Raw genomic sequence first — 21,518 nt, forward strand, 5'->3', positions numbered from 1 at the left:
GCAGATAAAAGGATAAAGCACTGTCACGCTAGCTTGTGAGTGAGTGGCACGTCACCCCAAAGTGCACAACCGCGGCGCATGAAGAATCACCAAATGCCCAATCCATGCAGAGAGCTGCACGAATTTTGAGGTCATCGCAGGTCCCACCGGCATGCCGCAGATTCGGATCAGCTCGAACCACCCATTTGATTCGAGTTTTTGACCAAACTATATTCATTTTATATATATATTTATATTTATATTTTAACCCAAATAGATCAACACGCAATTTTATTATAAAATGACGCCTAATCGTCAAATATTTTTTAGCTTAACTATTAAATGATTAAATTAAATAAATTTATATACAAACAATACTGATTTTAAGATCAAAAATAAAATATTCAACTTATTTGGTTATAAGTTCATGTGTAATCTATTTGGATAAAAATAATTTAAAATAAAAACTAATTCAGTCAAAAATTAATTTTATTCCCAGAGAGAGAGAGAGAGAGAGAGAGAGAGAGAGAGAGGAAGAAAAAGTAATGGATCACCGTCCCACCCACGAGGGAGTCGCATTTGAGGCCGAAAAAGAAGGGAAAGAGGAAAAAGCGCGCTTAATTTGTACCGAACTTAACGAACTCCTGGGATAATCCCACCATAACTTTTGTAGACACCTATCGTGCTGTTTCCAAAAATAGAAGAACCTCGTGATGTACAACTTGTAACCTTTTTGCTCTTGCTAGCTAGCTATTGTAATGTTGGACGATTTTATGGATGGGAGGGGTAAATATATAGAATCATAGAAACTTATAAGGTATGTTTTTTTACGTAAATAAGAGACGTTAGAGGGGTATAAATGCAAAAAGGCACTTTGAACTATAAAACGAACTATCCCCTCGGGTAGACGGCACGAAAGCCCATCCTCAAATGCCCCACACTCCAATCACCTCCTTGATGAGCTCTGCCGGAAGCAAGGCCAACGACCTCCGACACATCGCCGGAGACGAGAGGTCGAGCGGGCTTCGCTCCACCTGGATCAGCCGCCTTCAGCCCAACCCCCTCCCTCCCTTGCCCGATCTCCCCCCGCCTCTTCTTGCTCCCCGCTCGCCCCGCTTCTTCGCGGCGAAGAAGCCGGAGCCGGAGAAGGAGGTGTTCAACGGTTTCGGTCCGTTTCTTATTAGGGATAGTAAGGGAAACAGTAGTGGGGGTTCTCCTGGAAACGGCCCGTTTCCGCTGTTGAAAAGGGTCGGGAATCTTTGGGGAGGGGCAAAGGTTGGATCTTGGGAGGAGAGGGGTTGGGAGTTGGAGAGAAGGGGGGTTGATGGGCGGGTTGGGGTTCAGCTCTCTCCTTTTTTTCAGGTCAGATCCGTGGGGAATGCAGGGTATGCGTTCGATGGAGAAGCTGATGATGCCATTCGCATGTCAAGGGGGAAAGGGGTGGTTGAGTCTTATGATCATGTTATGCCTGCAACTAATGGGATTAGGAGTTCTACTTTGATGTTTCCGAGTTTTTCTCGGAGGGAATTGATCCGTGCTTGTCCATCTCAGAGGCCCTACAACAATGCATCTCTTCAACTTGTGCCAAGAAGCAGAGGTGAGCACTCAAATTGGTCCTGTCCTTTTAGGTAATACTAGGTTCTAGTGATGTTCCACTCGAGTTCAATAAGATAAGTTTGTGAATTTGTTATTGCATTTTAGGTGCTCCTTATCATGTTGATGCTGCAGACCATTGTCCGAGCAAAATGGATCATGTAAGACTTCTTCCTCTTTGATGTACTCACACAATCTCGCTTCTGAAGATCTGACATATTTTTTGCTGCTAAAGTTTTGTTGTTCATATGATTTTGCTAAGTAGATAGACTTCAAACCTTTGATCTTCTAAGTGTATTATGTGACATGTGTGCTGTCTGTTTGTAGAGATTGCTTTTAAGGAAGCACACTCGTCTCCGTCAAATTTTAAGGCTCATAGTTAGGATGTTCAATGCATCATTTCAAGTTTCTCAACTCATCCAATAAGCTTGGATTTCACTAACATCTGCACCATTCCCTATTAACAAACTATGAGAAAGTGATATGTGCTCTCTTTGTTTTTCCTCTTGTTCTGCCATTCTTATGGTAAAGGCTGCTTCTTCATTAACTATGATAATGGTTCAGAATATACATGTCTATAAATGTATGTAAACGTTGTGTATCTACAAAGGCTACATGTTATTAGGCGCTCTGTAAGCCTATATTACAGCTACATTTGTCGGCAGGAAGTATGTACCGTCTGACCATTACAACTACAATTCACTAGCTATGACATGTTTGTGTAGGTTAGGTCATTCGTATAAATATTGCGTGGAAAGCTACCAAACTGACAATTACAACTAAAACTAAACACGTGTTTGATGCTTGTTCAGTGCAGATGCACGTACTTGCCTGTGCTTTGTGCTTGTACCCTTGCAAATCTGTGTATGAAAGTTTGCCGTTTTAATTTGTTGATGCATGCAGGCAGGTGAGTAGGCTTAAGACGTGAAATATATATAGAGAATAAATTTATCATCTTACTCATTCTTTCGTTGCAGCCGCTTCTGGGTTTCTCTAAGAGCTGGTAATCTTCAAGTTACATGTATCATGTTTGCCTATGTAACCAATTGGGCATCATAGTAGTTTCATGTAACCAATTGGCCATCACAGTAGCTTCAGAATTATCTTCAATAATTTAAATAAGTAAAAAATTGTCAAACTCATTAGGTAACTACCACATCTCTGGTTCTTCCTTACTAGTGTGAAACTACGTAAAAGTCCTCTAGAGAATACCTTCACAGCCTTAGCCCCAAGACAGGAAAGGCTGTTTCAATGACCCAAAGCCAGCGGCACATGGTGTATGGTGGTAAACCTTACTTCTACACTACTAATCAGTATGATTGTTATTTGGCATAATTGCACTCAATTTTACTTACTAAATATATTTATTTTATTATAGCGCTTTCCAATAAAATTTTTAGAATGAAGGATGAATCCTTTTAACATGTTTTAAGACCTAATATTATCTCCTTATTCTCTGTTGCTAACAGGACCCTCATATGGTACGCCACAGCATGGTGCCATGCGATACTGTGAGACAAACTTCTACCTGCAGGGATCAGCATGAAGAACCTTTCTCATTTTGGAACATGGGAAGATTTAGAACAAGCAGTTCAATTTCTTCTGTCAGTCCAACCCATATTTCTCAGAGTAATCTTGGTAGGAAAAGGAACCCAAGTACAAACTACTTTCTCCTTTCAAAGTCCAGAAAGTTGGGTGGTGGAAATTGACGGTTGGTTGTCCTGTGGAATAAGCTGCTGGTTCCTGAAAGTCATGGGAGGTGCAAAATAACTGCAGATCAATTAACGCTAAAAGAAAGATACCTAAACACATGGCAGGAAGAATGGTGTGTCAGTACAGTAGCAGAGCTGCACCTCAGAGCCAGGACATTTATTTCTATCACTGTTTCTTGCAGTCTCTTTCTTAAACATATATTAAGCTATGACCTAGATGCAGATAATTTCACTTCTGACAAAGTTGAAGCATAGTTGGTGCTTAATTGCTGTTTACTCTTAATGAGACTCTTCCATATTTTGTAATTGCTAGATTACTTCAGTCTTGGTTATTGACAGAAATCAGTCGCAAAGTGCCGATGTCCATAAATTTGAAATATTTATCTTTCTAACTTGCATTTAAGCTATGGATTTGCTTAATGTCCTTAGTGGGTCTGATCAGATTACAGGAGAGAGTTTCTCTTATATGGGGGATGCATCACATGCTTCAGAAATCAGACTGCAAGCTTGATGATATGTATTCATTTTGTTTGTTTTTCTCTCTTTCAATTGCTGAGTTAGTTTAAGGAGAACAAAAAATTGCATTTATTGTGCATGTATTTGCAAACTATAAAGATAGTTAGTACTATCTTTTAGTTCATCTCTTTTCCCTGAATATATACTTGGCTTGTAGTAGGCCAAGTACATAAGCACTGAAGAGTCTCACTTGTGCTCTAAATAAAAGATGCTCATCCTCCTCTAAAAATATGAAGGACAAATCTGATTCACACCCCTTAAAAATATTCCATAGCTTCTTCCTCTTATCATATTTAGCTTCATGGGCCCCCATAAACAACAACAATGAGTCATCGTATCCTTCTCATAATATTAATCTACTCATAGTTCAATTCAGAATCCAGTGACTATATATTTTTTTTCTTATTATCACGCACGTTTTGTCGTTATTGAATGCACATAATTTATATGTACAACTGATACTAAAATCTATTATTATAAATTAAAATATTAAATACAATTAGTACAAATATCAGGCTAGACTGGTGTGGGTTGTTTCCAGCACGCCGTCAAAATGCGTGCTATTGAATTGTTGATATTTATCTAGCAACCACTTAAAATGACCCACGCCAAATTGACCTACAACTTGGAGAGCTTTGTTCTTTCCAATATCCCTGCAAGCAAACAAGTGGAGATCACTCTTTCGTCTTTTAGACTCTTCCATCTTCTTTTGTCGACAAGATAAGATGGCGAACTTATCTGGTTAATGTGCTGTGCACAGTGACCAGTAACTGAGCTATTATATGATTTATTCTAATCCGTCCAAGATTGACCACTTCTCTTGTTGTCATATCCTGTTCCTCTTTTTTTCTCGAAGATCTTGGAATTGTCAAACAGTATTAATCAAAATAAGTGGATTTGGATCATTGCGAAGGAGTGATCCTTTTTTAATTATCATTTCCTTTTACATTCTGGACAAAATTATAATTGGGAAGGTTATACATAGCTTTCGATCACACTGAATAATCTCGTATTGAATACAAAATTGGACGTTCCTTTCAAGCCAGCTAGGTCGACAGCAATCCTGATAAGAAAAGATCAATTTAAACAAAGATGTTTACTGAAAATAAATGAGAAAAAAGAGAGAGAGAGAGATCATTTTGCCCTTGTATCAATTGTTTAAAATATATATATATATATATATATGGGTTGCTAATATTATTCTCAGCTTTAGGCATCTTGCTTCGTTTGTTCAACATCCTCCGCTGCTCTCTCTCTCTCTCTCTCTCTATCTCATCTTTCTCTTTCGCTGTATATATCTACGTTGCAATCTTCAATGTCCTTTATATCTTTGTATAAATGCTCCGTATCTCTCATCCAACCATCCACATAACTATATACAAGTCTAATTTATTTCAATGCTATTCAATGTCATCACCTTCCTAGCTCTATATATAATAAAGACGGTATTCTAATTCTCGATAACAACTTGAGTGATCTCTTCATATTCATATTAATCACATCTTTGCGTGTTCATATTAATCTGGAAGACTTGAATGGCAGCATATTTACGGTGCATTTGATTGGAGAGGAATTGAGGCTTGCAATTGTGGAGAAAATCTCGAAATAATTCGGAGTAATCTTAAAGCGAAGGGAAACCTCCTCAAGTATACATTGTAGCAATTATTATTATTATTTAAGCAGTAACAAAGCAATTATTTTTTAGCAGATAGATTACAATTGTTTGTTATTTTTGTTTGCTACCCAGCAGCAGCCATACATACGTCCAAATATTTGGACGACTAAGAATTCATGATAGTTACAGCATAGAGTGAATATATACCAAAAAAATTTATTAAAAAAAAAGTGATTAAGAAAAATAGATCCAATATGGATATTAATTGAATTTAATCAATGGATGCCATTTTCGTACATGTACAGTTGTAAACTATTCTAATTTTTTTAAAAAAATATTCCACTAATTATCTAAAATGACGCAAAGAATGATCACAGACTTTCTCGTCTTCCATTGTAACGTCAATTAATCATTCATTTATTAATACCATACCTTATATTCTAACGTCAATAAATCATTCATTTATTAATACCAACCAGCTAACTCCACCGAACTCTATCCTCCATCTTCTCTCTCTCTCTCTCTCTCTCTCTCTCTCTCTCTCTCTCTCTCGTTTCTAAAACAATTGATATAAGAGAGAGTAAGATAGAGATGGAGAGAGAAGACACCAAGACACAAGCAATAATGGAGAAAGAAGCAGACAAGGAAGAGCCAACAGCAAACTCCGGAACTACTATCAAGTACAGGGGATGGAAAGTCATGCCGTATGTTATAGGTAAGTAATTGATTTGCCAAAAGAGTTATACTTCTTCAATCGTACGATATTATTTTTGCTCTTGATTAGAGTAGTATGTATGTGTGATCAGGGAATGAAACATTTGAGAAGCTAGGGACTACTGGGACTATCTCAAACCTCTTGGTTTATCTCACTACTATATTCCATATGAAGAGTGCGACTGCTGCTATCACCATCAACCTCTTCTCAGGAACTACAAACATAGCCCCTGTTCTCGGAGCCTTCCTGAGTGATTCCTACTTCGGTCGATACACCACGTTAGGATTTGCTTCTGTTGCCTCGCTAACGGTATTTTCTTATTTTAATTAAATTTGACTTATGCTTCATTTGATTTGATGCCATGTTAAGTCATCAATTATTAGTAAGTAGTTTTAAGTCAAGATGGGACGAAACTTGTCGAATAGTGCATGGAAATTTGAGGAGAATTCACGTATCAAAATATAACATGAATTATTTGTTAAAATTTCTACTAACGTAGGTCCTTTTTTTTTTTTAAATCAAAGAGGAACTTTTAATATTATGCATGTGAAATACACTTTATACGAGAATTTATCGTTCTTTTTCAGTGATGATAAGAGAAAAAAAAAATGTAGGGGGGTAAATTACAAAATTGCCTAAATCTTTCTGCCTTGGTGTATTGAAGGGCATGCTCATCCTCACTCTCACCGCCGGAATCACCGCCTTCCACCCTCCCCATTGCGAGGGGGGGCACCAATGCCGGGGCCCGACATCATTACAACTCGCCGTCTTGTTCTCCGGCTTCGGCTTCTTAGTCGTTGGCGCCGGCGGCATCCGGCCGTGCAACCTGCCCTTCGGCGCCGACCAGTTCGACCCCGGCACGGACGCCGGGCGGCGAGGCATCAACAGCTTCTTCAACTGGTACTACTTCACCTTCACCACGGCCATGATGCTCTCCTCCACCCTCATCATCTACGTGCAGAGCAACGTGAGTTGGTCTCTCGGCCTCGCCATACCAACCGCCCTCATGTTCATCGCTTGCGCTCTCTTCTTCGTGGGGACTAAAATGTACGTGAGGATCAGACCGGAGGGAAGCCCGTTTACGAGCACTGCTCAAGTTTTAGTAGCGGCGTGGAGGAAGAGAGGGTTGGAATTATCTCCGGAAGATCCCAAGAAGAGTGAGATGATGTTTGATCCTCCTCATTTGAGCGTTCTCGTGTCAAAGCTTCCATACACTGATCAGTTCAGGTGAGAAAATTCATCAATACTCAGCCTCTCCTTATTTAAATTTGCTGTTAATCTCTTCGATCATCAGGGCTCTGGACAAAGCGGCAATTACGACTCCCTCGGATGAAATTAAACCAAATGGGCATGCAGCAAATCCATGGAGGCTATGCAGTCTGCAACAAGTCGAAGAAGTCAAGTGCTTGGCAAGAATAATTCCCGTATGGTCTTCAGGCGTTCTCTACTACCTCGCAATCATCCAGCAATCCACCTACACTGTCTTTGAAGCCCTCCAATCCGACAGGCATCTCGGCAGCACTACGAACTTCCAGATCCCCGCAGCTTCTTTCGTCGTCTTCTCCATGCTCGCGCTAACGATCTGGATTCCTATCTACGACCGCGTCATAGTTCCGAGACTCCGGAGAATAACAGGGATAGAAGAAGGCCTCACACTGCTGCAAAGAATGGGCGTAGGCATTATTCTCGCCGTTATCGGGATGGTCGTCGCTGCATTCGTGGAAGAAAGGAGAAGAAGTCATGCGGTTCGTAGTGGAAAATTTATCTCCCCCATCTCTAGCCTTTGGTTGGTTCCTCAGCTCGTAATTCTTGGATTCTCTGAGGCTTTTACTGTGATCGGTCAGGTGGAGTTCTACTACAAGCAGTTTCCTGAGCATATGAGAAGCGTTGGTGGGTCTCTTCTCTTCTGTGGCTTTGCAGTATCTAACTACCTGAGTGGATTAACGGTGACAATCATCCATCGAACAACTGGAGAGAATGGAGGAAAGAATTGGCTGGATCAAGATCTCAATAAGGGGAGGTTGGACTTGTTTTATCTGTCAATTGCAGTGATCGGAGTTGCCAACTTCTTCTACTTCGTCGTGTGTGCAAAGTGGTATAAGTACAAGAAGTTGAGTACTAACAGTGGGCTCGAGATTGCATTGGAGGAGAGGAAGATGAAAGTTTCTTCAGTCTAATTTCTCATCTTTTATATATAGATATATGAAAAAGGTAATTAGTTAAAAGTCATATCATAAATTATATATTAAGGAGCTAGCATGACTAAGTTTAGTTCTAAGATGCATGTTGTGCTCTGTTTCCTTATATTGTATATAATTTCAATAAACATATAATGACTCTCTCTATCGCCATGGCTGATCAAGCCCCGGTGAACTATGCTATGAATTAATTTAATAGGTTTACTTAAATATTCATCTCCTAATGTACAATTTGCTTTTTAAATTATTCAAAACATTATTAGCTTCATTTTTAGTGTTATATTTTAGAAATATATATATATAAGAAGCAAATTATACGTTTTTATTCTTTATAAATATAATGTGGAAATAGATAAAGGTGAAAATATACAAGAGTAGAGTAGCACACCACCTTTTGATTAATTCAAAAGAAATATTCTTCCACAGTAACTATTATGGCCGCCACATAACACTGTAACAAGACGTGGAAATATCCATTCTGAACCCTATGTTTTCGGTTTTTTATAGAAACTTCCGGCCCCAAAACGGTAACAGGGATCCAAAAGCAGGAAGAACCGGGCTACCACGAAACCGTCGCTTCACTCCGATCGCCGTGCGTCTCGCTATATACTCCAATTTCACCACCCTTTTACTTAAAGCCCGTCTCCTTAATTCGGATATTGTTACAACTAAGAGCAAATTAATCACTCCTCCTCCTCCTCCTCCATGCGAAGTGAAACGATTAATTAAGCATCGATCTCTAGATGAAGAGGGTAATGGAGAGAGGAACGGGCGAAGTTGCCGGAGAGAAGGAAGAGGCATCGGAGAAGCATGGGAATGGTGAGGAAGAGAAGCCTAAAATCAATTACAGGGGATGGAAGACGATGCCATTAGTTATAGGTAAAGGAGTTCATGTAGTTTGATTGCTAGCTGACTTATGAGTCGAAAGCGTATTAAAAGTATGATATAACATGACAGGAAATGAGACATTCGAGAAGCTCGGAAGTCTTGGAACGGGGTTGAACCTCATGGTCTACCTCACCTCCGTCTTCCACATGACCAATGTCGATGCGGCGACCACACTTAACGTGTTCAATGGGACGACAAATTTGGCCACCGTCGTTGGGGGATTTCTCTCCGATTCCTACTTCGGTCGCTATGCCACTATCGGAGTTAGCTCTGTCGCTTCTCTTCTGGTACGTATTTAAATATACAAAATTAAACTCATTGTTCTAAACTTTTGTGCCCATATATTCCAATTACAGAAATGGTATTTTGTTCTGTAAATTAAGATAGCAAACTCGATCACTTATTTTAAATCTCCTTTTTCCTACCAGGGCATGGTCATCATGACACTCACTGCCGGAGTCCCCTCCCTCCACCCTCCCCCCTGCGACCAAAGCCACCACCAATGCGCGGCCGCCACGAGAGGCCAGATCGCCGCCCTCATCGCTGCCTTCTCCTTCCTCGTCATCGGCTGCGGCGGCGTCCGGCCGTGCAGCATCGCGTTCGGCGCCGATCAGTTCGACCCCACCACGGAGTCCGGCAAGAAAGGCATCAACAGCTTCTTCAACTGGTACTACTTCACCTTCACCATCGCAGTTGGGATCTCCTCCACCATCATAATCTACATACAGAGCAGCGTGAGCTGGTGGTTGGGCTTCGCAATCCCTGCAGCCCTTATGTTCTTCGCCTGTCTCTTTTTCTTCATGGGGACAAATCTTTACGTGAGAGTGAAGCCGGAGGGGAGCCCCTTCACTGGCATTGCTCAAGTGTTTGCGGCAGCGTTTAGGAAGAGGAGGTTGGAGCTTCCTGATGGTGCAGAGAAGTCGCTCTTCAAACCTCCTCATAACAGTTCTCTCGTTTCTCAGCTTCAATACACCGAGCAGTTTAGGTAAATTGCTCCTATCGCACTAAATATCAGTATATCAATTAATATTATATATGAGACAATTTTAAATCTTGTTCATGACCCTAGGTTCCTAGACAAGGCTGCAGTCATAGTGATGACAGATGAGATCAAGCCAAATGGCGCAGCTGCAAATCCATGGAGGCTATGCAGTACCCAGCAAGTGGAAGAGACAAAGTGTGTACTAAGAATTATTCCAATATGGGTTACTTGTGTCATGTACAGCATCTCATTTGCTCAAACAACAACTTATGTAGTCCTGCAAGCCCTCCAATCTGATAGGCATCTTGGAAAGACCAAGTTTGAGATTCCAGCAGCTTCCTTTACAATCTTCCCCATGCTTGCTCTAACTCTTTGGATTCCTTTCTACGATCGCCTCTTCGTGCCACTGCTTAGAAAATTCACAGGCAAAGAGGAAGGCGTCACTTTGCTCCAAAGGATGGGAGTAGGAATGATCTTGTCAATAGTAGCAATGATTGTCTCAGCATTCGTCGAACGGCGGCGGCGGAGCTACGCCAGCGGCACAGCGATCTCGTCGTTTTCGGGTCTATGGTTGATACCTCAGCTCATGATCATGGGGTTGTCTGAGTCTTTTAACAACATCAGCCAACTTGAGTTCTACTACAAGCAATTCCCTGAGAACATGAGGAGCATTGCAGGGTCTCTGCTATTTTCCGGACTGGCTATCTCCAATTACTTGAGTGGGTTACTTGTTACAATTGTTCATCAAACAACAGGTGGGTATAAGAAGGACGGCTGGTTGCCTGAAGATCTTAACAAGGGAAGGTTGGACTACTTCTATCTCTTGATTGCTGCCATTGGAGTTGCCAACTTCTTCTCGTTCATAGCCTGTGCAAAGTGGTATAGATACAAGGGGTTGGACGATTCCGAAGCTTCAGAAAGCTCACCTGCTCCAGTTTAGATTATTTTCATGTAAATTCGATGCTGTAGTAGATTTTTGTCCTAGAAAATATGAGCAGCTTAGTAGATTTTTTTGACCAACTTTGTAGTATGTAGTGGCGAACGTTTACATCTTTCTCTCTTAAAATATGCATTCTAACAGGCAAATGAATCGAAACACACGCATCTTGTATCCTTTCGCCTGGCCCTATGCTCTGCTAGTGTTTACTCCTCCCCTCCTCGGTTTCACTATTTCTTGACCAACACCTCTGCCCTTTGTTTTGCCCAGCTACTGGTTTACGGTTTTGTAGGATATTTTCTTTTAATTTCATCTGTAGATTTTGATAATCATATTTTACACGGTTGGATTGACAGAATCTGTAGGCTAATTTGAGGTTTTGCTCCTAGAACTATTTTAAATTATTCTTCATTTAATTCTACATTGTGTTACAGACATGATGCTCTGTTTTAATTATAGTATTGTGAATTGTAGGTTAAAAACTAGGTTTGTGTCAAAAAATTATATTGATTAATTAATAAATTGATGTAGGATAGGGAACTGTTTTATTTTATTTTCTTAAAAAAATAAACAGGCAAACGAATAATTTAGATTAAATAAGTTTTCGTCAATCTTAGTACTACTAGTCTACTTCACATGGTGGTTGGCATCTTTCACTATCGTACAGAGGAGACATCGAGCGATTCACACCACCATGTACTACAAATTAAAGTATCACAACCACCACACAAGCAGGAGAAGAGATCAAAGACTCCTCAGGGAAAAAAGATTCTAGAAAAAAAAAGAAAGGATCGATGGGACAAAGTAGTAGATCGGAGCTAGAAGATTACTCAGTTCTCGGAGAGAGAGACGGAGAAGAGGAGAGGAAGAAGAAGAGGCATGCAGGATGGAAGTGCACGCCTTACATCATTGGTATAATAAACCTACTTACTTACCTGCTTCTCTATCCAATTGTATAGTATCTAAATTAGATTGTGGTTAATAAATGTGAGAAGCGAACGTGACGTTTGAGAAGGTGGCGTCGTATGGGATGACGGCAAATTTCACGGTGTATTTGGTCAGCCATTTCCATATCAAGCAGGTGGCGGCGGCGGCGGCGAACGCCACCAATGTCTTCTCTGGCACTGCTAATTTTGCTCCTCTGCTTGGGGGATTCATCGCCGATCATTATTGGGGTCGTTGTGACGGCCCAACTAGCGATCCTAGTCCTCTCTCTTTCTCTCCTCTTCCTCGGGGTCCGGCGGAGTTAGGCCATGCAGCTTGGCCTTCGGCATCGACCAATTCGATACGACCACCGACCACGGCCGCCAAGGCCTCAGCAGCTTCATCAACTGGTACCAAATGAACATCGACGGCCGCTGTGATGGTGGGGATGACGGCAGTGGTCTACGTCCAAGAGGCAAGAGAGCATCAGTTGGGCCTTGGGCTTTGCCACACCCACTGGGCTTATGGTGTTCTCCATATTGTTCTTCTTCATGGGGGTTAGGCTGTATGCGTTTGCGCCACCGAGGGCGAGGATTTGTTCAAGCATTGTGCAAGTCTTTGTGGCTGCCATTAGGAAGAGGAAGTTTCATCTGCCTGCAGCTATGGATTTGCGAGAGCAGGAGAAGCAATTGTATCATGACTTGAATGTGAGGAGCATGTAGGATGTGAAGCTACATCTTACCTTGCAGTTTTCTTAAGTTTCTTTTTGCTTGTTATGCTGGATTAATGGAGAACTTGGCCTTTACCAGTGAATCAGTATAGCACTCTTTGTTTTGATCATACATAATTCTTATATATAATAAATAATTAGTGTTTTGTGTTCATGACTTTGTGGTTTAGTTCTATTTCGGTTTAAAACTCAATTTTTTTAGACTATTATAATAACAAATATAGGAATTTAGATGGAAATTTTTCTATGAAATTATATACTCAGTGTACTGATAAGAACATAAACATTGCCATTCCATTTCATCTCAGATGGTTGAACGAAGCTTCAATCCTGCGCGGAGGAGAAGTAGACCAAGATGGCTCTATCGCATTTCCATGGAGGCTATGCAGCATGCAACAAATCGAAGAAGACAAATGCCTTATAATAATAATTCCCATATGGCTCTCCAGCATCATAGGCTTCATAGCAATGGCTCAACTATGGACCTTCTCTATTCTCCAATCCATGAGAATGGACCGCCAGCTCAGGGATCACTTCACAGTTCCTCCGGGATCCCTCTCTGCCGTATCGATGCTTGCTTCATAGTCTTCTAAGACAGAGTCATTATCCCAACAGCGAGGCGAATTACCGGAAATGAGAACGGGATAAGTGTCTGTGATGGACAACGGCCGGGCAGACACGCCGCAGTTAATCTACGACAGGCAGGTTCCTGATCATACACAGACATGTAGTCTTGGATTGGCGAGTTATTTTTTCTAGCATAATGGTGGTGGTTGCCGGAACAGCACAGGTGGGGGAGGTCGGATACGTTGGTTGGATAACAACATCAACATTGGGAGGATGGATAACTCCTACTATCTCACATATAGCAGTGATGTGCTCGGTGAATCTCTTGTATTTCTTGGTGTGTGCTCATTTCTACCGTTATAAGTACGTAGTAGTAAAAGAAGGGAATGTGTAACATTAACTATACTACTTCGGGGAGCTCATTATGATCTATCTAGCTTCTTGTTTCAGAGGGCGATTTATTTAGAAATATCGGTTATCCTATCTATTTTTTATTTTATCAATCATTGACACTATAGGTCCAACTCTTGTATTTTATTTGTATTTTATCCAAAAATATCTAACCCCTACCGACAAAATAGATAATGTTTTTTATTTTTAAAAATAAAAAGTTAATATACCTGAAATACCCTTCACTAATATTATCTATTTTATAAGATGACAATAATATTGCACATGCGAGTTAAATTTAAACAGATGTAGTATGCTCATTATATATATATATATATATATAGCTAATTTAACTTATCTACAAGATTAATGCCGTTAACTTTAAATAAAAGTATTACTAGTGTGTATGGTTGTGGGATTGGATAAGGGGATAAATCATTTCTAGCTTATTGCAAGGGACAAAGATTACTAATTTCATATCTCAATTTTATTCCACTATTTAGTTTATATAATATTATATGAGATAACTAAATAAAATCACGTTATTATTCTTGATTAAAAAAAGTAATAATATTGATTACTACTTTAAATGATATCGATCATCTCAAACTTAAATTATATCATAAAAGATCATTGCGTTATATTACGTTAATTATCAAAATTAATCACGTTCAATTCAAAATAATAGAATTAAAAACTAAATGCAATAGAAATAATAGAATAAAATTAATGTATAAATGCTTAATAAAAAAATATAAAGCTTTTTAATATAGAAATAGTTGAAATAAAATATATTATATAAAATACTAATATCTAAAAAAAATTAAAGTAATTAATATTTTTAAATTGTTATTTACATATCAATATATCTAAATTTATCAATATATAAAAATAAAATTTGTTAGTAATATTGCCCTTGTATATATCCCCTCTCTGGGGATATGACATTCGGTCTCTTTATCTCGTCTATTATTTTTGTATCAAATATGAGATTATGTGTGACTCATAGATTAACTAATTCAATCTTATATTTATATTCAATAAACCCACGGTAGCAATATAGTAATTTTTCAGTTAGTTATAAAGCAAAAGGTAAAGTATTTTCACTTCCTATATGATCTTAATTAACCAAGAGAGATATTACAAAATTGTTATGCCAAGAGACAAAGGGAAGGATCCAGTAAAGCGAAGACTCGATGCATGCTTGCATGCAAGTTGTACACACTCAATCAATGAAAAGAATACAAAAGCTTAATTAAAAATGCTCCAAAAAGAAGGAGGAGGAGGAGGAGGAGGAGGAGGAGGAGAAAACTTCAAACACTAACTTCTGTGAAAAGGATTTCGCTTACATTTGGATGCATGTATAGCTTCTGTGCATGTCGAACGACGAAGAGCATCAATCCATATCAATCTCTTCCTACATGATCTTAAAGCAGCAGCATCTGAAAACAACTTCAAGGTATTAAGACAAGGAAAGGTTTCTGACCACCTTAACTTGTCTCATGAAATGACTACAGCATACAAAGCAATGGGCAACTACTCATGCAGCAGCATCTCCCACGTAGTACCAGACCGACATCGGATAAAAGTCCGGCTTTATTCTGCACCGACGAGTATAAGAGTCTGGTATTTATCCGGACTCGTATTCCACACCTGATCATTAATTCCAAACCCATCACTGTCACTCTGGCAGGCCATGTATATATCTTGTCCACTTAAAGGAACGATACTTTTAGAATAATTTCTTCCCCTCCTATCAAGTTGCACCCTTTTGCATGCTAATTTGGCCCCCACATTGTTCTTTATGCTTAAGGCTCTTTTAACTATTGTCGATTTTTATATGGGTCCTCTCTCACATTACTATGAGATGCTCCTTTTAATCTCTCTCTCTCTCTCTCTCTCTCTCTCTTTATTTTTTAATTTAATTTAATTTAATTTTTATAGAGAATGAATAGAGATATCGGCAAAGAGGGTTGTATGAAATTAATGGGCAATAATGCATGGAGAATAATTCCCTTTTTTACGTATGCTTGCTCGGCTACTGGGCCATCATTCATAATTTTTTCTACCATTTGGATCGCTTCCCATTTAAGATGACGTACGAACAATGGACCTCTTCAATAAGTCAGAAGAAATTTAATAATATATATATATATATAATAGGTTCAAACTTCCGAAATGTCTAAGAAAATTAACGAGCATTAAATACTTCGGTCAGTGTAAGTGGACCACCTACCTACCAACTTTGGAGGAATTTGGTCTTCTTCTCACTCGACTATTAATTGATCTCCAACTTCCTGTAGTGTTGAACTTGGAATGGGTTTACTTGTTTTTTGTATGTGTGTGTGTGGGTTTGTTTAATTGGATCATAAAAGATGGAACCCAGAAATTAGCTGCGACCAAGTCTTCCGAGTCATGAAAATTATTGTAATTATTGACCACCAAGGCTATTATTGAAATGTACTTGATAACTATTCCGCTCCTTGCACGTCAACCAGAAAAGGTCATCCTTTTATTCACATTTATGAATCTCACTACTTATTTCTTAATATATTTTTGTTTACTATATTAATTATCTATTTCGTAGAAGACTAATTATAAGTTGGATTAAGAAGTCAGGTGTCGCTCGTAATTAGATTAATATATTTAATTATAACTACAATATCAACGATTTTTATTTTGGTTGAAGAGAGTGGTTATGTACGCAATTTGATATATGAAAGAAATTACGTAGGAAACGACATTAAGTGACCGTATGGTCGGCACTCAAAGAGTGAAATGACGAAAAACTCCTTTGCTGTGTACTCTTTACGTGTATCAAAGTCTCGTTGCGTCACCCACGTGTTCGCTCTCTCTCTCTCTAGTACTAACTTTTACCCATCTCTCTATTATTATTCTTTCTTTCTTCGTCTTCTTCCTTTTCACTCCTTTATATGTTTAATATTTCCCAATCTCTTTGCCCCGTCCATAAATTATCGTCTATAAAGACCTCCCTTAGCCCTCCCCCCCAACTCCCAACTCTCCATAGTCCATAGCTTGCAAGCTCGAGAGGATCGATGAAGAGTAGGATGAGAAGTTGGGTGGGAAGCGTCGTCTCCTGCGTGAAATGCTCGCCCTTCTTGGAGCAGCAGCCATTAGAGCCCAAGGGAGTAGAGGAAGGTGACTCTACTACGCTAGAGGAGACGAGGAAGCCAGCGGGATGGAAATGCGTGCCTTATATCATTGGTTAGTTACTAATTACCACTACTACTGCTGCTACTACTTCGTCTTCTTCTTCTTGGTCTTCTTCTTGGTCTTGTTAGATTTAATGTGGTTGTGTGTAATGGGAACCGGGGAATTAAATTAAGGGAATGAGACGTTCGAGAGGGTGGCATCCACTGCAATTACGGCGAATTTCACGGTGTATTTGGTGAAGCAATTCCACATGAAGCAGGTGGCAGCAGCGAATGCGTCGAACATCTTCGTTGGTACGACCAACTTTGCACCGTTGCTTGGGGCGTTCCTCTCCGATGCCTACTGGGGGAGGTTTCGAACCCTTGCTTATGCTTGCGTGGCTTCTCTCGTGGTAAAAAATAACTCTCTCTTATTGAAATTCTACTCTTTACTATGTCTAATTAATTCATCTAAGTATTACTCTTCTCTCTTCCATGTTTATATATATATATATATATATATAGCTAGCTAGCTTCTAAGAAAGCCATGACAAAAAGATCGAGAGAGGGGGGGTGGGGAGGGTACGTTGTGAATTCCATATAGGGTCCGAGAGTGACGGAAATGCCCCTGGGTAGATCTGCCATGTTTTAATATTTTTAATCTTTTGGTTGGCTATTAATTATAATTAGTTTGGGTAAATGAGTTCGTCGTGAATGCCAGCCGACGATGGGAGTCTTTAATCCTAGCTAAAGCTAGGACCGCAGTTCGCCGCTGCTCAGACAACAACGAGATTCGGATGGCAGTCTTTAATCCTAGTAGCCATTTTAGATTTAACCACTTTCATGTCAACGAATATGATAAAATTAAGTCTAGGTTAATTAATCTCTGACCATAAAAAGAGATAGTCCTAGCTTTGCTTTCTCTAAATATAAGCTTAAAAACACTTAACCTCTCTATAATTTTGATCAAACTACAGCCGTTATTATTTCACTTTCTTGTTTATAGTTATAGTTGATGGAAACACTAGAAAATTAAGTCTTTTTTTTAAAAAAGTTTGAAATAGTGTGAGTGTAATATAATTATGAAATCTCTATTTAGTCTATTCCGTAAAAGGACTTGTACCTCTTGTTGGTGATGTCTTAGGACCATTGCTTGTGGAGTATATGGATTGTGAAATATCTGATGGTAGAATCAGGCCCATTGCATGTGGAGTGTGTGGATTATGATGTGAACCAACAAAGGAAAAAGGGATTGAAAGCTAAATCCATTAGTTGTTTAGATGGTGACTAGTGAAGTAGTAGTTATCGATCCCCCCCCCCCCCCCCCCCCCCCATTATAATCAAGAGACCTACCTCTCATGTGGACTAAAAAAAAAAGTTGGCAGATAAGCTTTACTTTTCGATAAAGGTAGTCATACTCATAGGGAGCCATTGACAAGTATTCAGAAATATATGAAGAAAGAAAAGAAAGGAAGGACTAGATGACATGATATTTTATTCCATTATGTGGGGCCTGACCCAATAATAATTCTCATCGACTGATATGAGTTAACACCACTCGAATCAATCAGAAAAGATTGTTCATGTATTGCTTTCTATTTGCAACCTAAAAGGAGATCAAACTGGTTGAATGAATACAAACTAGGGGTGGATTTTTGATATTACTCATCATCATCATATATATATATATATATATGTTTGTAAGGTTGCGTAAGAATAATAATGTCGTAGCGTGTGAAAGATTTATTTCCTTGCCGTGAATTGCTGTCAACTCGTATCATTCAACAACTGCACGTCGTGTCAAATCCCGAAATACTGGTAGATGAGCAGTTGTTAATGGGCAAAAATGGTAGCAATAATTAAGGAGAAACACACCCATATTGCATTCAATGCTGCCGATCTTTTTTTCTTCTTTTCTCCCAATAATTTATTTAGTTGAGAGCACATGAATTAAGCTTAATTAGGGGCAAAAATCTAGTTTTATTAGACTTGCCTATTAGAGTATGGATTTAAGTATAGAGATAAAAATCTTCTTGAAAGAGGAAATCTCATATCTTTGAAAGTCTTAGTTTAAAATATCCTCTGGTTGATAAGGTTAAAGTTAACGGCATTAAAAGCAAGATATATACAGGGGCCAAATGATAAATATTAATAAAAGATAGGGTGTTTTGATAAATTTCTCTAATACTTTTTTTTTATATAACATGGATTGCTAAATATATAATATTTGTATGCAGGGAATGCTGTTCTTGACTCTAATATCATCAATCCCTCAGCTCCACCCGCCAAGCTGCAGCGAATCACTAGAGATATCAGGGCAATGTGCAGGCCCATCTCACGAACAGATTGGCATTCTAATCCTAGCCTTGGCCTTGCTCTCTCTCGGCGCCGGCGGCGTCCGGCCATGCAGTCTACCCTTCGGCGTCGACCAATTCGACGGCGACACCGAGCACGGCCGCCGCGGCCTGATCAGCTTCTTCAACTGGTACTACTGCACCTCGACAGCCGCCGTGGTGGTCGCCATGACGGCGGTGGTGTTTGTCCAGGACAGCGTGAGCTGGGCCATAGGGTTCAGCATTCCGACGGGCCTTATGGCACTGTCCACTGTCTTATTTTTCTTAGGGACTAGGAGCTACATCTATGTGCCTCCGGGGGGCAGTGTGTTCTCCGGCGTGGCGCAGGTGTTTATCGCCGCGGTCAGGAAGCGGCGGCTGCAGCTGCCGGCGGCCGAGGATGCGGAGGCGCAGGAGGCGCAGTTGTACCATGGAGAGATCAAGAAGACCAAGGGAACCATGAGGCTTCCATTGACACTCCAATTCAGGTCCTTAAAAAAAATTTACAGATAAAACTCAATATCTTGCTTTTCTTATCATTATCAAATATTGGTATAAAAGTTTATTGCCTAAAGATGATTCACATAAGCATGCATAGAAAATTGCAAGCAGATTGACATGAACTCTGTTCTCAGGTGTTTGAACAAAGCTGCAATCAAGTGTGAGAAGGATATAAAAGGAGACGGATCCCCTGTGAATCCATGGAGGCTATGCAGCGTCCAACAAGTGGAAGAGGTGAAATGCCTCTTAAGGATCATCCCCATCTGGGCTTCCGGCATCGTATGCTTCGTGGCATTGGCACAGCAATGGACATTCGCCGCCCTCCAATCCTTCACGATGGATCGGCACATCGGTTCGCACTTCCAGGTCCCTCCCGGCTCCTTCGGCATCATCGCCTTGATCGCTCTGACGCTTTTCATCCCCATCTACGACCGCCTCATCGTCCCCATAGCTAGGAGCTTCACCGGGATCGAGAGCGGGCTGACTCTGCTTCAAAGGCAAGGAGTGGGGCTGGCCATCTCCGTCTCGTCCATGGTGGTGGCCGGATTGGTAGAAGAGAAGAGGAGGCGTTCAGCTCTGACCCACGGCGGAGCGTACGGTGCGGCTCCACTCTCGGCCTTCTGGCTCGCGCCGCAGCTCATCCTTATGGGGATCGCGGAGGCTTTCAACGCCGTCGGGCAGATTGAATTCTACAACCGGCAGTTCCCTGAGCAAATGCAGTCGATTGCTGGGTCTCTCTTCTACTGCAGTTTAGCAGGGGCGAACTACCTGAGCAGCATCCTGATAACCGTCGTCCAGAACACCACCGGAGGGGAGGGACGACCGGGGTGGCTGGACAACAACATCAACGTTGGCAGAGTGGATTATTTCTACTATCTCATAGCCGTTATGGGAGCGGTAAATCTTCTCTACTTCTTAGTGTGTGCCCACTTCTACCGCTACAAAGGCACCCCGGAGATAAAACGACAAGGTGCAGAGATTTAGAGCGATTTGTGTAGGAAAAGATTTGTGTGCAAACTGAAGCATGGCAACACCATGCAAACAGAGTGAGTGGTAGGTATAAGGTTATTCTTCCTGTTGTTGGTGATGAGTTGCATGGCTTGTAGAGGAAGTTGTCACGAAGTACAGTAATGGCTGTGGGTGATGTATTGTGCTATAGGATTCTGTTTTTCTTGTTAATTGCATCAGAGTGTTGGGGGGGTTTATATGTAGGTAATCGTGACAGGAAGGCAGTGAGTGGAGATGGAAGTGCGTTTTAGGAGTGATGTATTGAATCTGAAAATGGTTGAATTAAACGTTCAGAATATGTTTAACATTTTCCAAGATGCAGTTCGTAGATAGATACAAATTGGCTGGTTACTAGGATGCAAACATGGCATTCAAGTACATTAGCCAACAGATTGACCGTTTACAGGGTTGACATAGCCGAGCATATGCTTGTTTATGTTCTGTTAAACAACGTGGGAAGCTCACAAAGAGTTAGGCAAATTTGCTCATGCATTGATGACTAGAAGTCACGATTGCCCAAATATACAAGCAATCAACATTGCCAAAAGCTTTTTACCTGCTGCTATTGGGACATCATAAAGATATGTGCGGCGGACAAAGGGTGCCAGTGCATCATAATCATGATGTTCTTCGCCTACGAATTCATGGACAGAGGATCCCCAAAATGAATGCGTTTGGATTGTTAAAAAAAATGGTTGAATTTTTGTATAAATCAAATCGGACGCACAGTAGGCAACAAAAAAGCATCCCAGGTAGAAACAACTCTAATTCCGGGGTG

At 40.3% G+C, this 21,518-nt stretch overlaps 4 protein-coding genes across 4 annotated transcripts; all 4 read left to right on the forward strand.

Annotated features, from left to right (window-relative positions):
* The first annotated feature begins 870 nt into the window (after nt 1–870).
* Nucleotides 871–3,687, forward strand: LOC140764074 (uncharacterized). Its single transcript, XM_073102534.1, has 3 exons — nt 871–1,576; nt 1,681–1,733; nt 3,042–3,687. Exons 1-3 carry the CDS (start codon nt 910–912, stop codon nt 3,279–3,281), a joined length of 960 nt encoding a protein of 319 aa, XP_072958635.1. The 5' UTR covers nt 871–909; the 3' UTR covers nt 3,282–3,687.
* A 2,238-nt stretch (nt 3,688–5,925) lies between these two features.
* On the forward strand, nt 5,926–8,481 carry LOC140762534 (protein NRT1/ PTR FAMILY 2.11-like). The gene is made up of 4 exons (XM_073100406.1): nt 5,926–6,130; nt 6,222–6,439; nt 6,795–7,357; nt 7,425–8,481. Exons 1-4 carry the CDS (start codon nt 6,007–6,009, stop codon nt 8,305–8,307), a joined length of 1,788 nt encoding a protein of 595 aa, XP_072956507.1. The 5' UTR covers nt 5,926–6,006; the 3' UTR covers nt 8,308–8,481.
* Nucleotides 8,482–8,600: 119 nt separating this feature from the next.
* LOC140762535 (protein NRT1/ PTR FAMILY 2.10-like) lies at nt 8,601–11,306 on the forward strand. The gene is made up of 4 exons (XM_073100407.1): nt 8,601–9,207; nt 9,286–9,503; nt 9,645–10,201; nt 10,286–11,306. Exons 1-4 carry the CDS (start codon nt 9,072–9,074, stop codon nt 11,136–11,138), a joined length of 1,764 nt encoding a protein of 587 aa, XP_072956508.1. The 5' UTR covers nt 8,601–9,071; the 3' UTR covers nt 11,139–11,306.
* A 5,379-nt stretch (nt 11,307–16,685) lies between these two features.
* LOC140762067 (protein NRT1/ PTR FAMILY 2.13-like) lies at nt 16,686–20,995 on the forward strand. The gene is made up of 4 exons (XM_073099673.1): nt 16,686–16,971; nt 17,094–17,311; nt 19,136–19,719; nt 19,867–20,995. Exons 1-4 carry the CDS (start codon nt 16,803–16,805, stop codon nt 20,714–20,716), a joined length of 1,821 nt encoding a protein of 606 aa, XP_072955774.1. The 5' UTR covers nt 16,686–16,802; the 3' UTR covers nt 20,717–20,995.
* The last annotated feature ends 523 nt before the right edge of the window (nt 20,996–21,518 follow it).

This window comes from Typha angustifolia, chromosome 7 (genome assembly GCF_048772165.1).
Source record: "Typha angustifolia cultivar Huaian chromosome 7, ASM4877216v1, whole genome shotgun sequence".
Lineage (NCBI taxonomy): Eukaryota > Viridiplantae > Streptophyta > Magnoliopsida > Poales > Typhaceae > Typha > Typha angustifolia.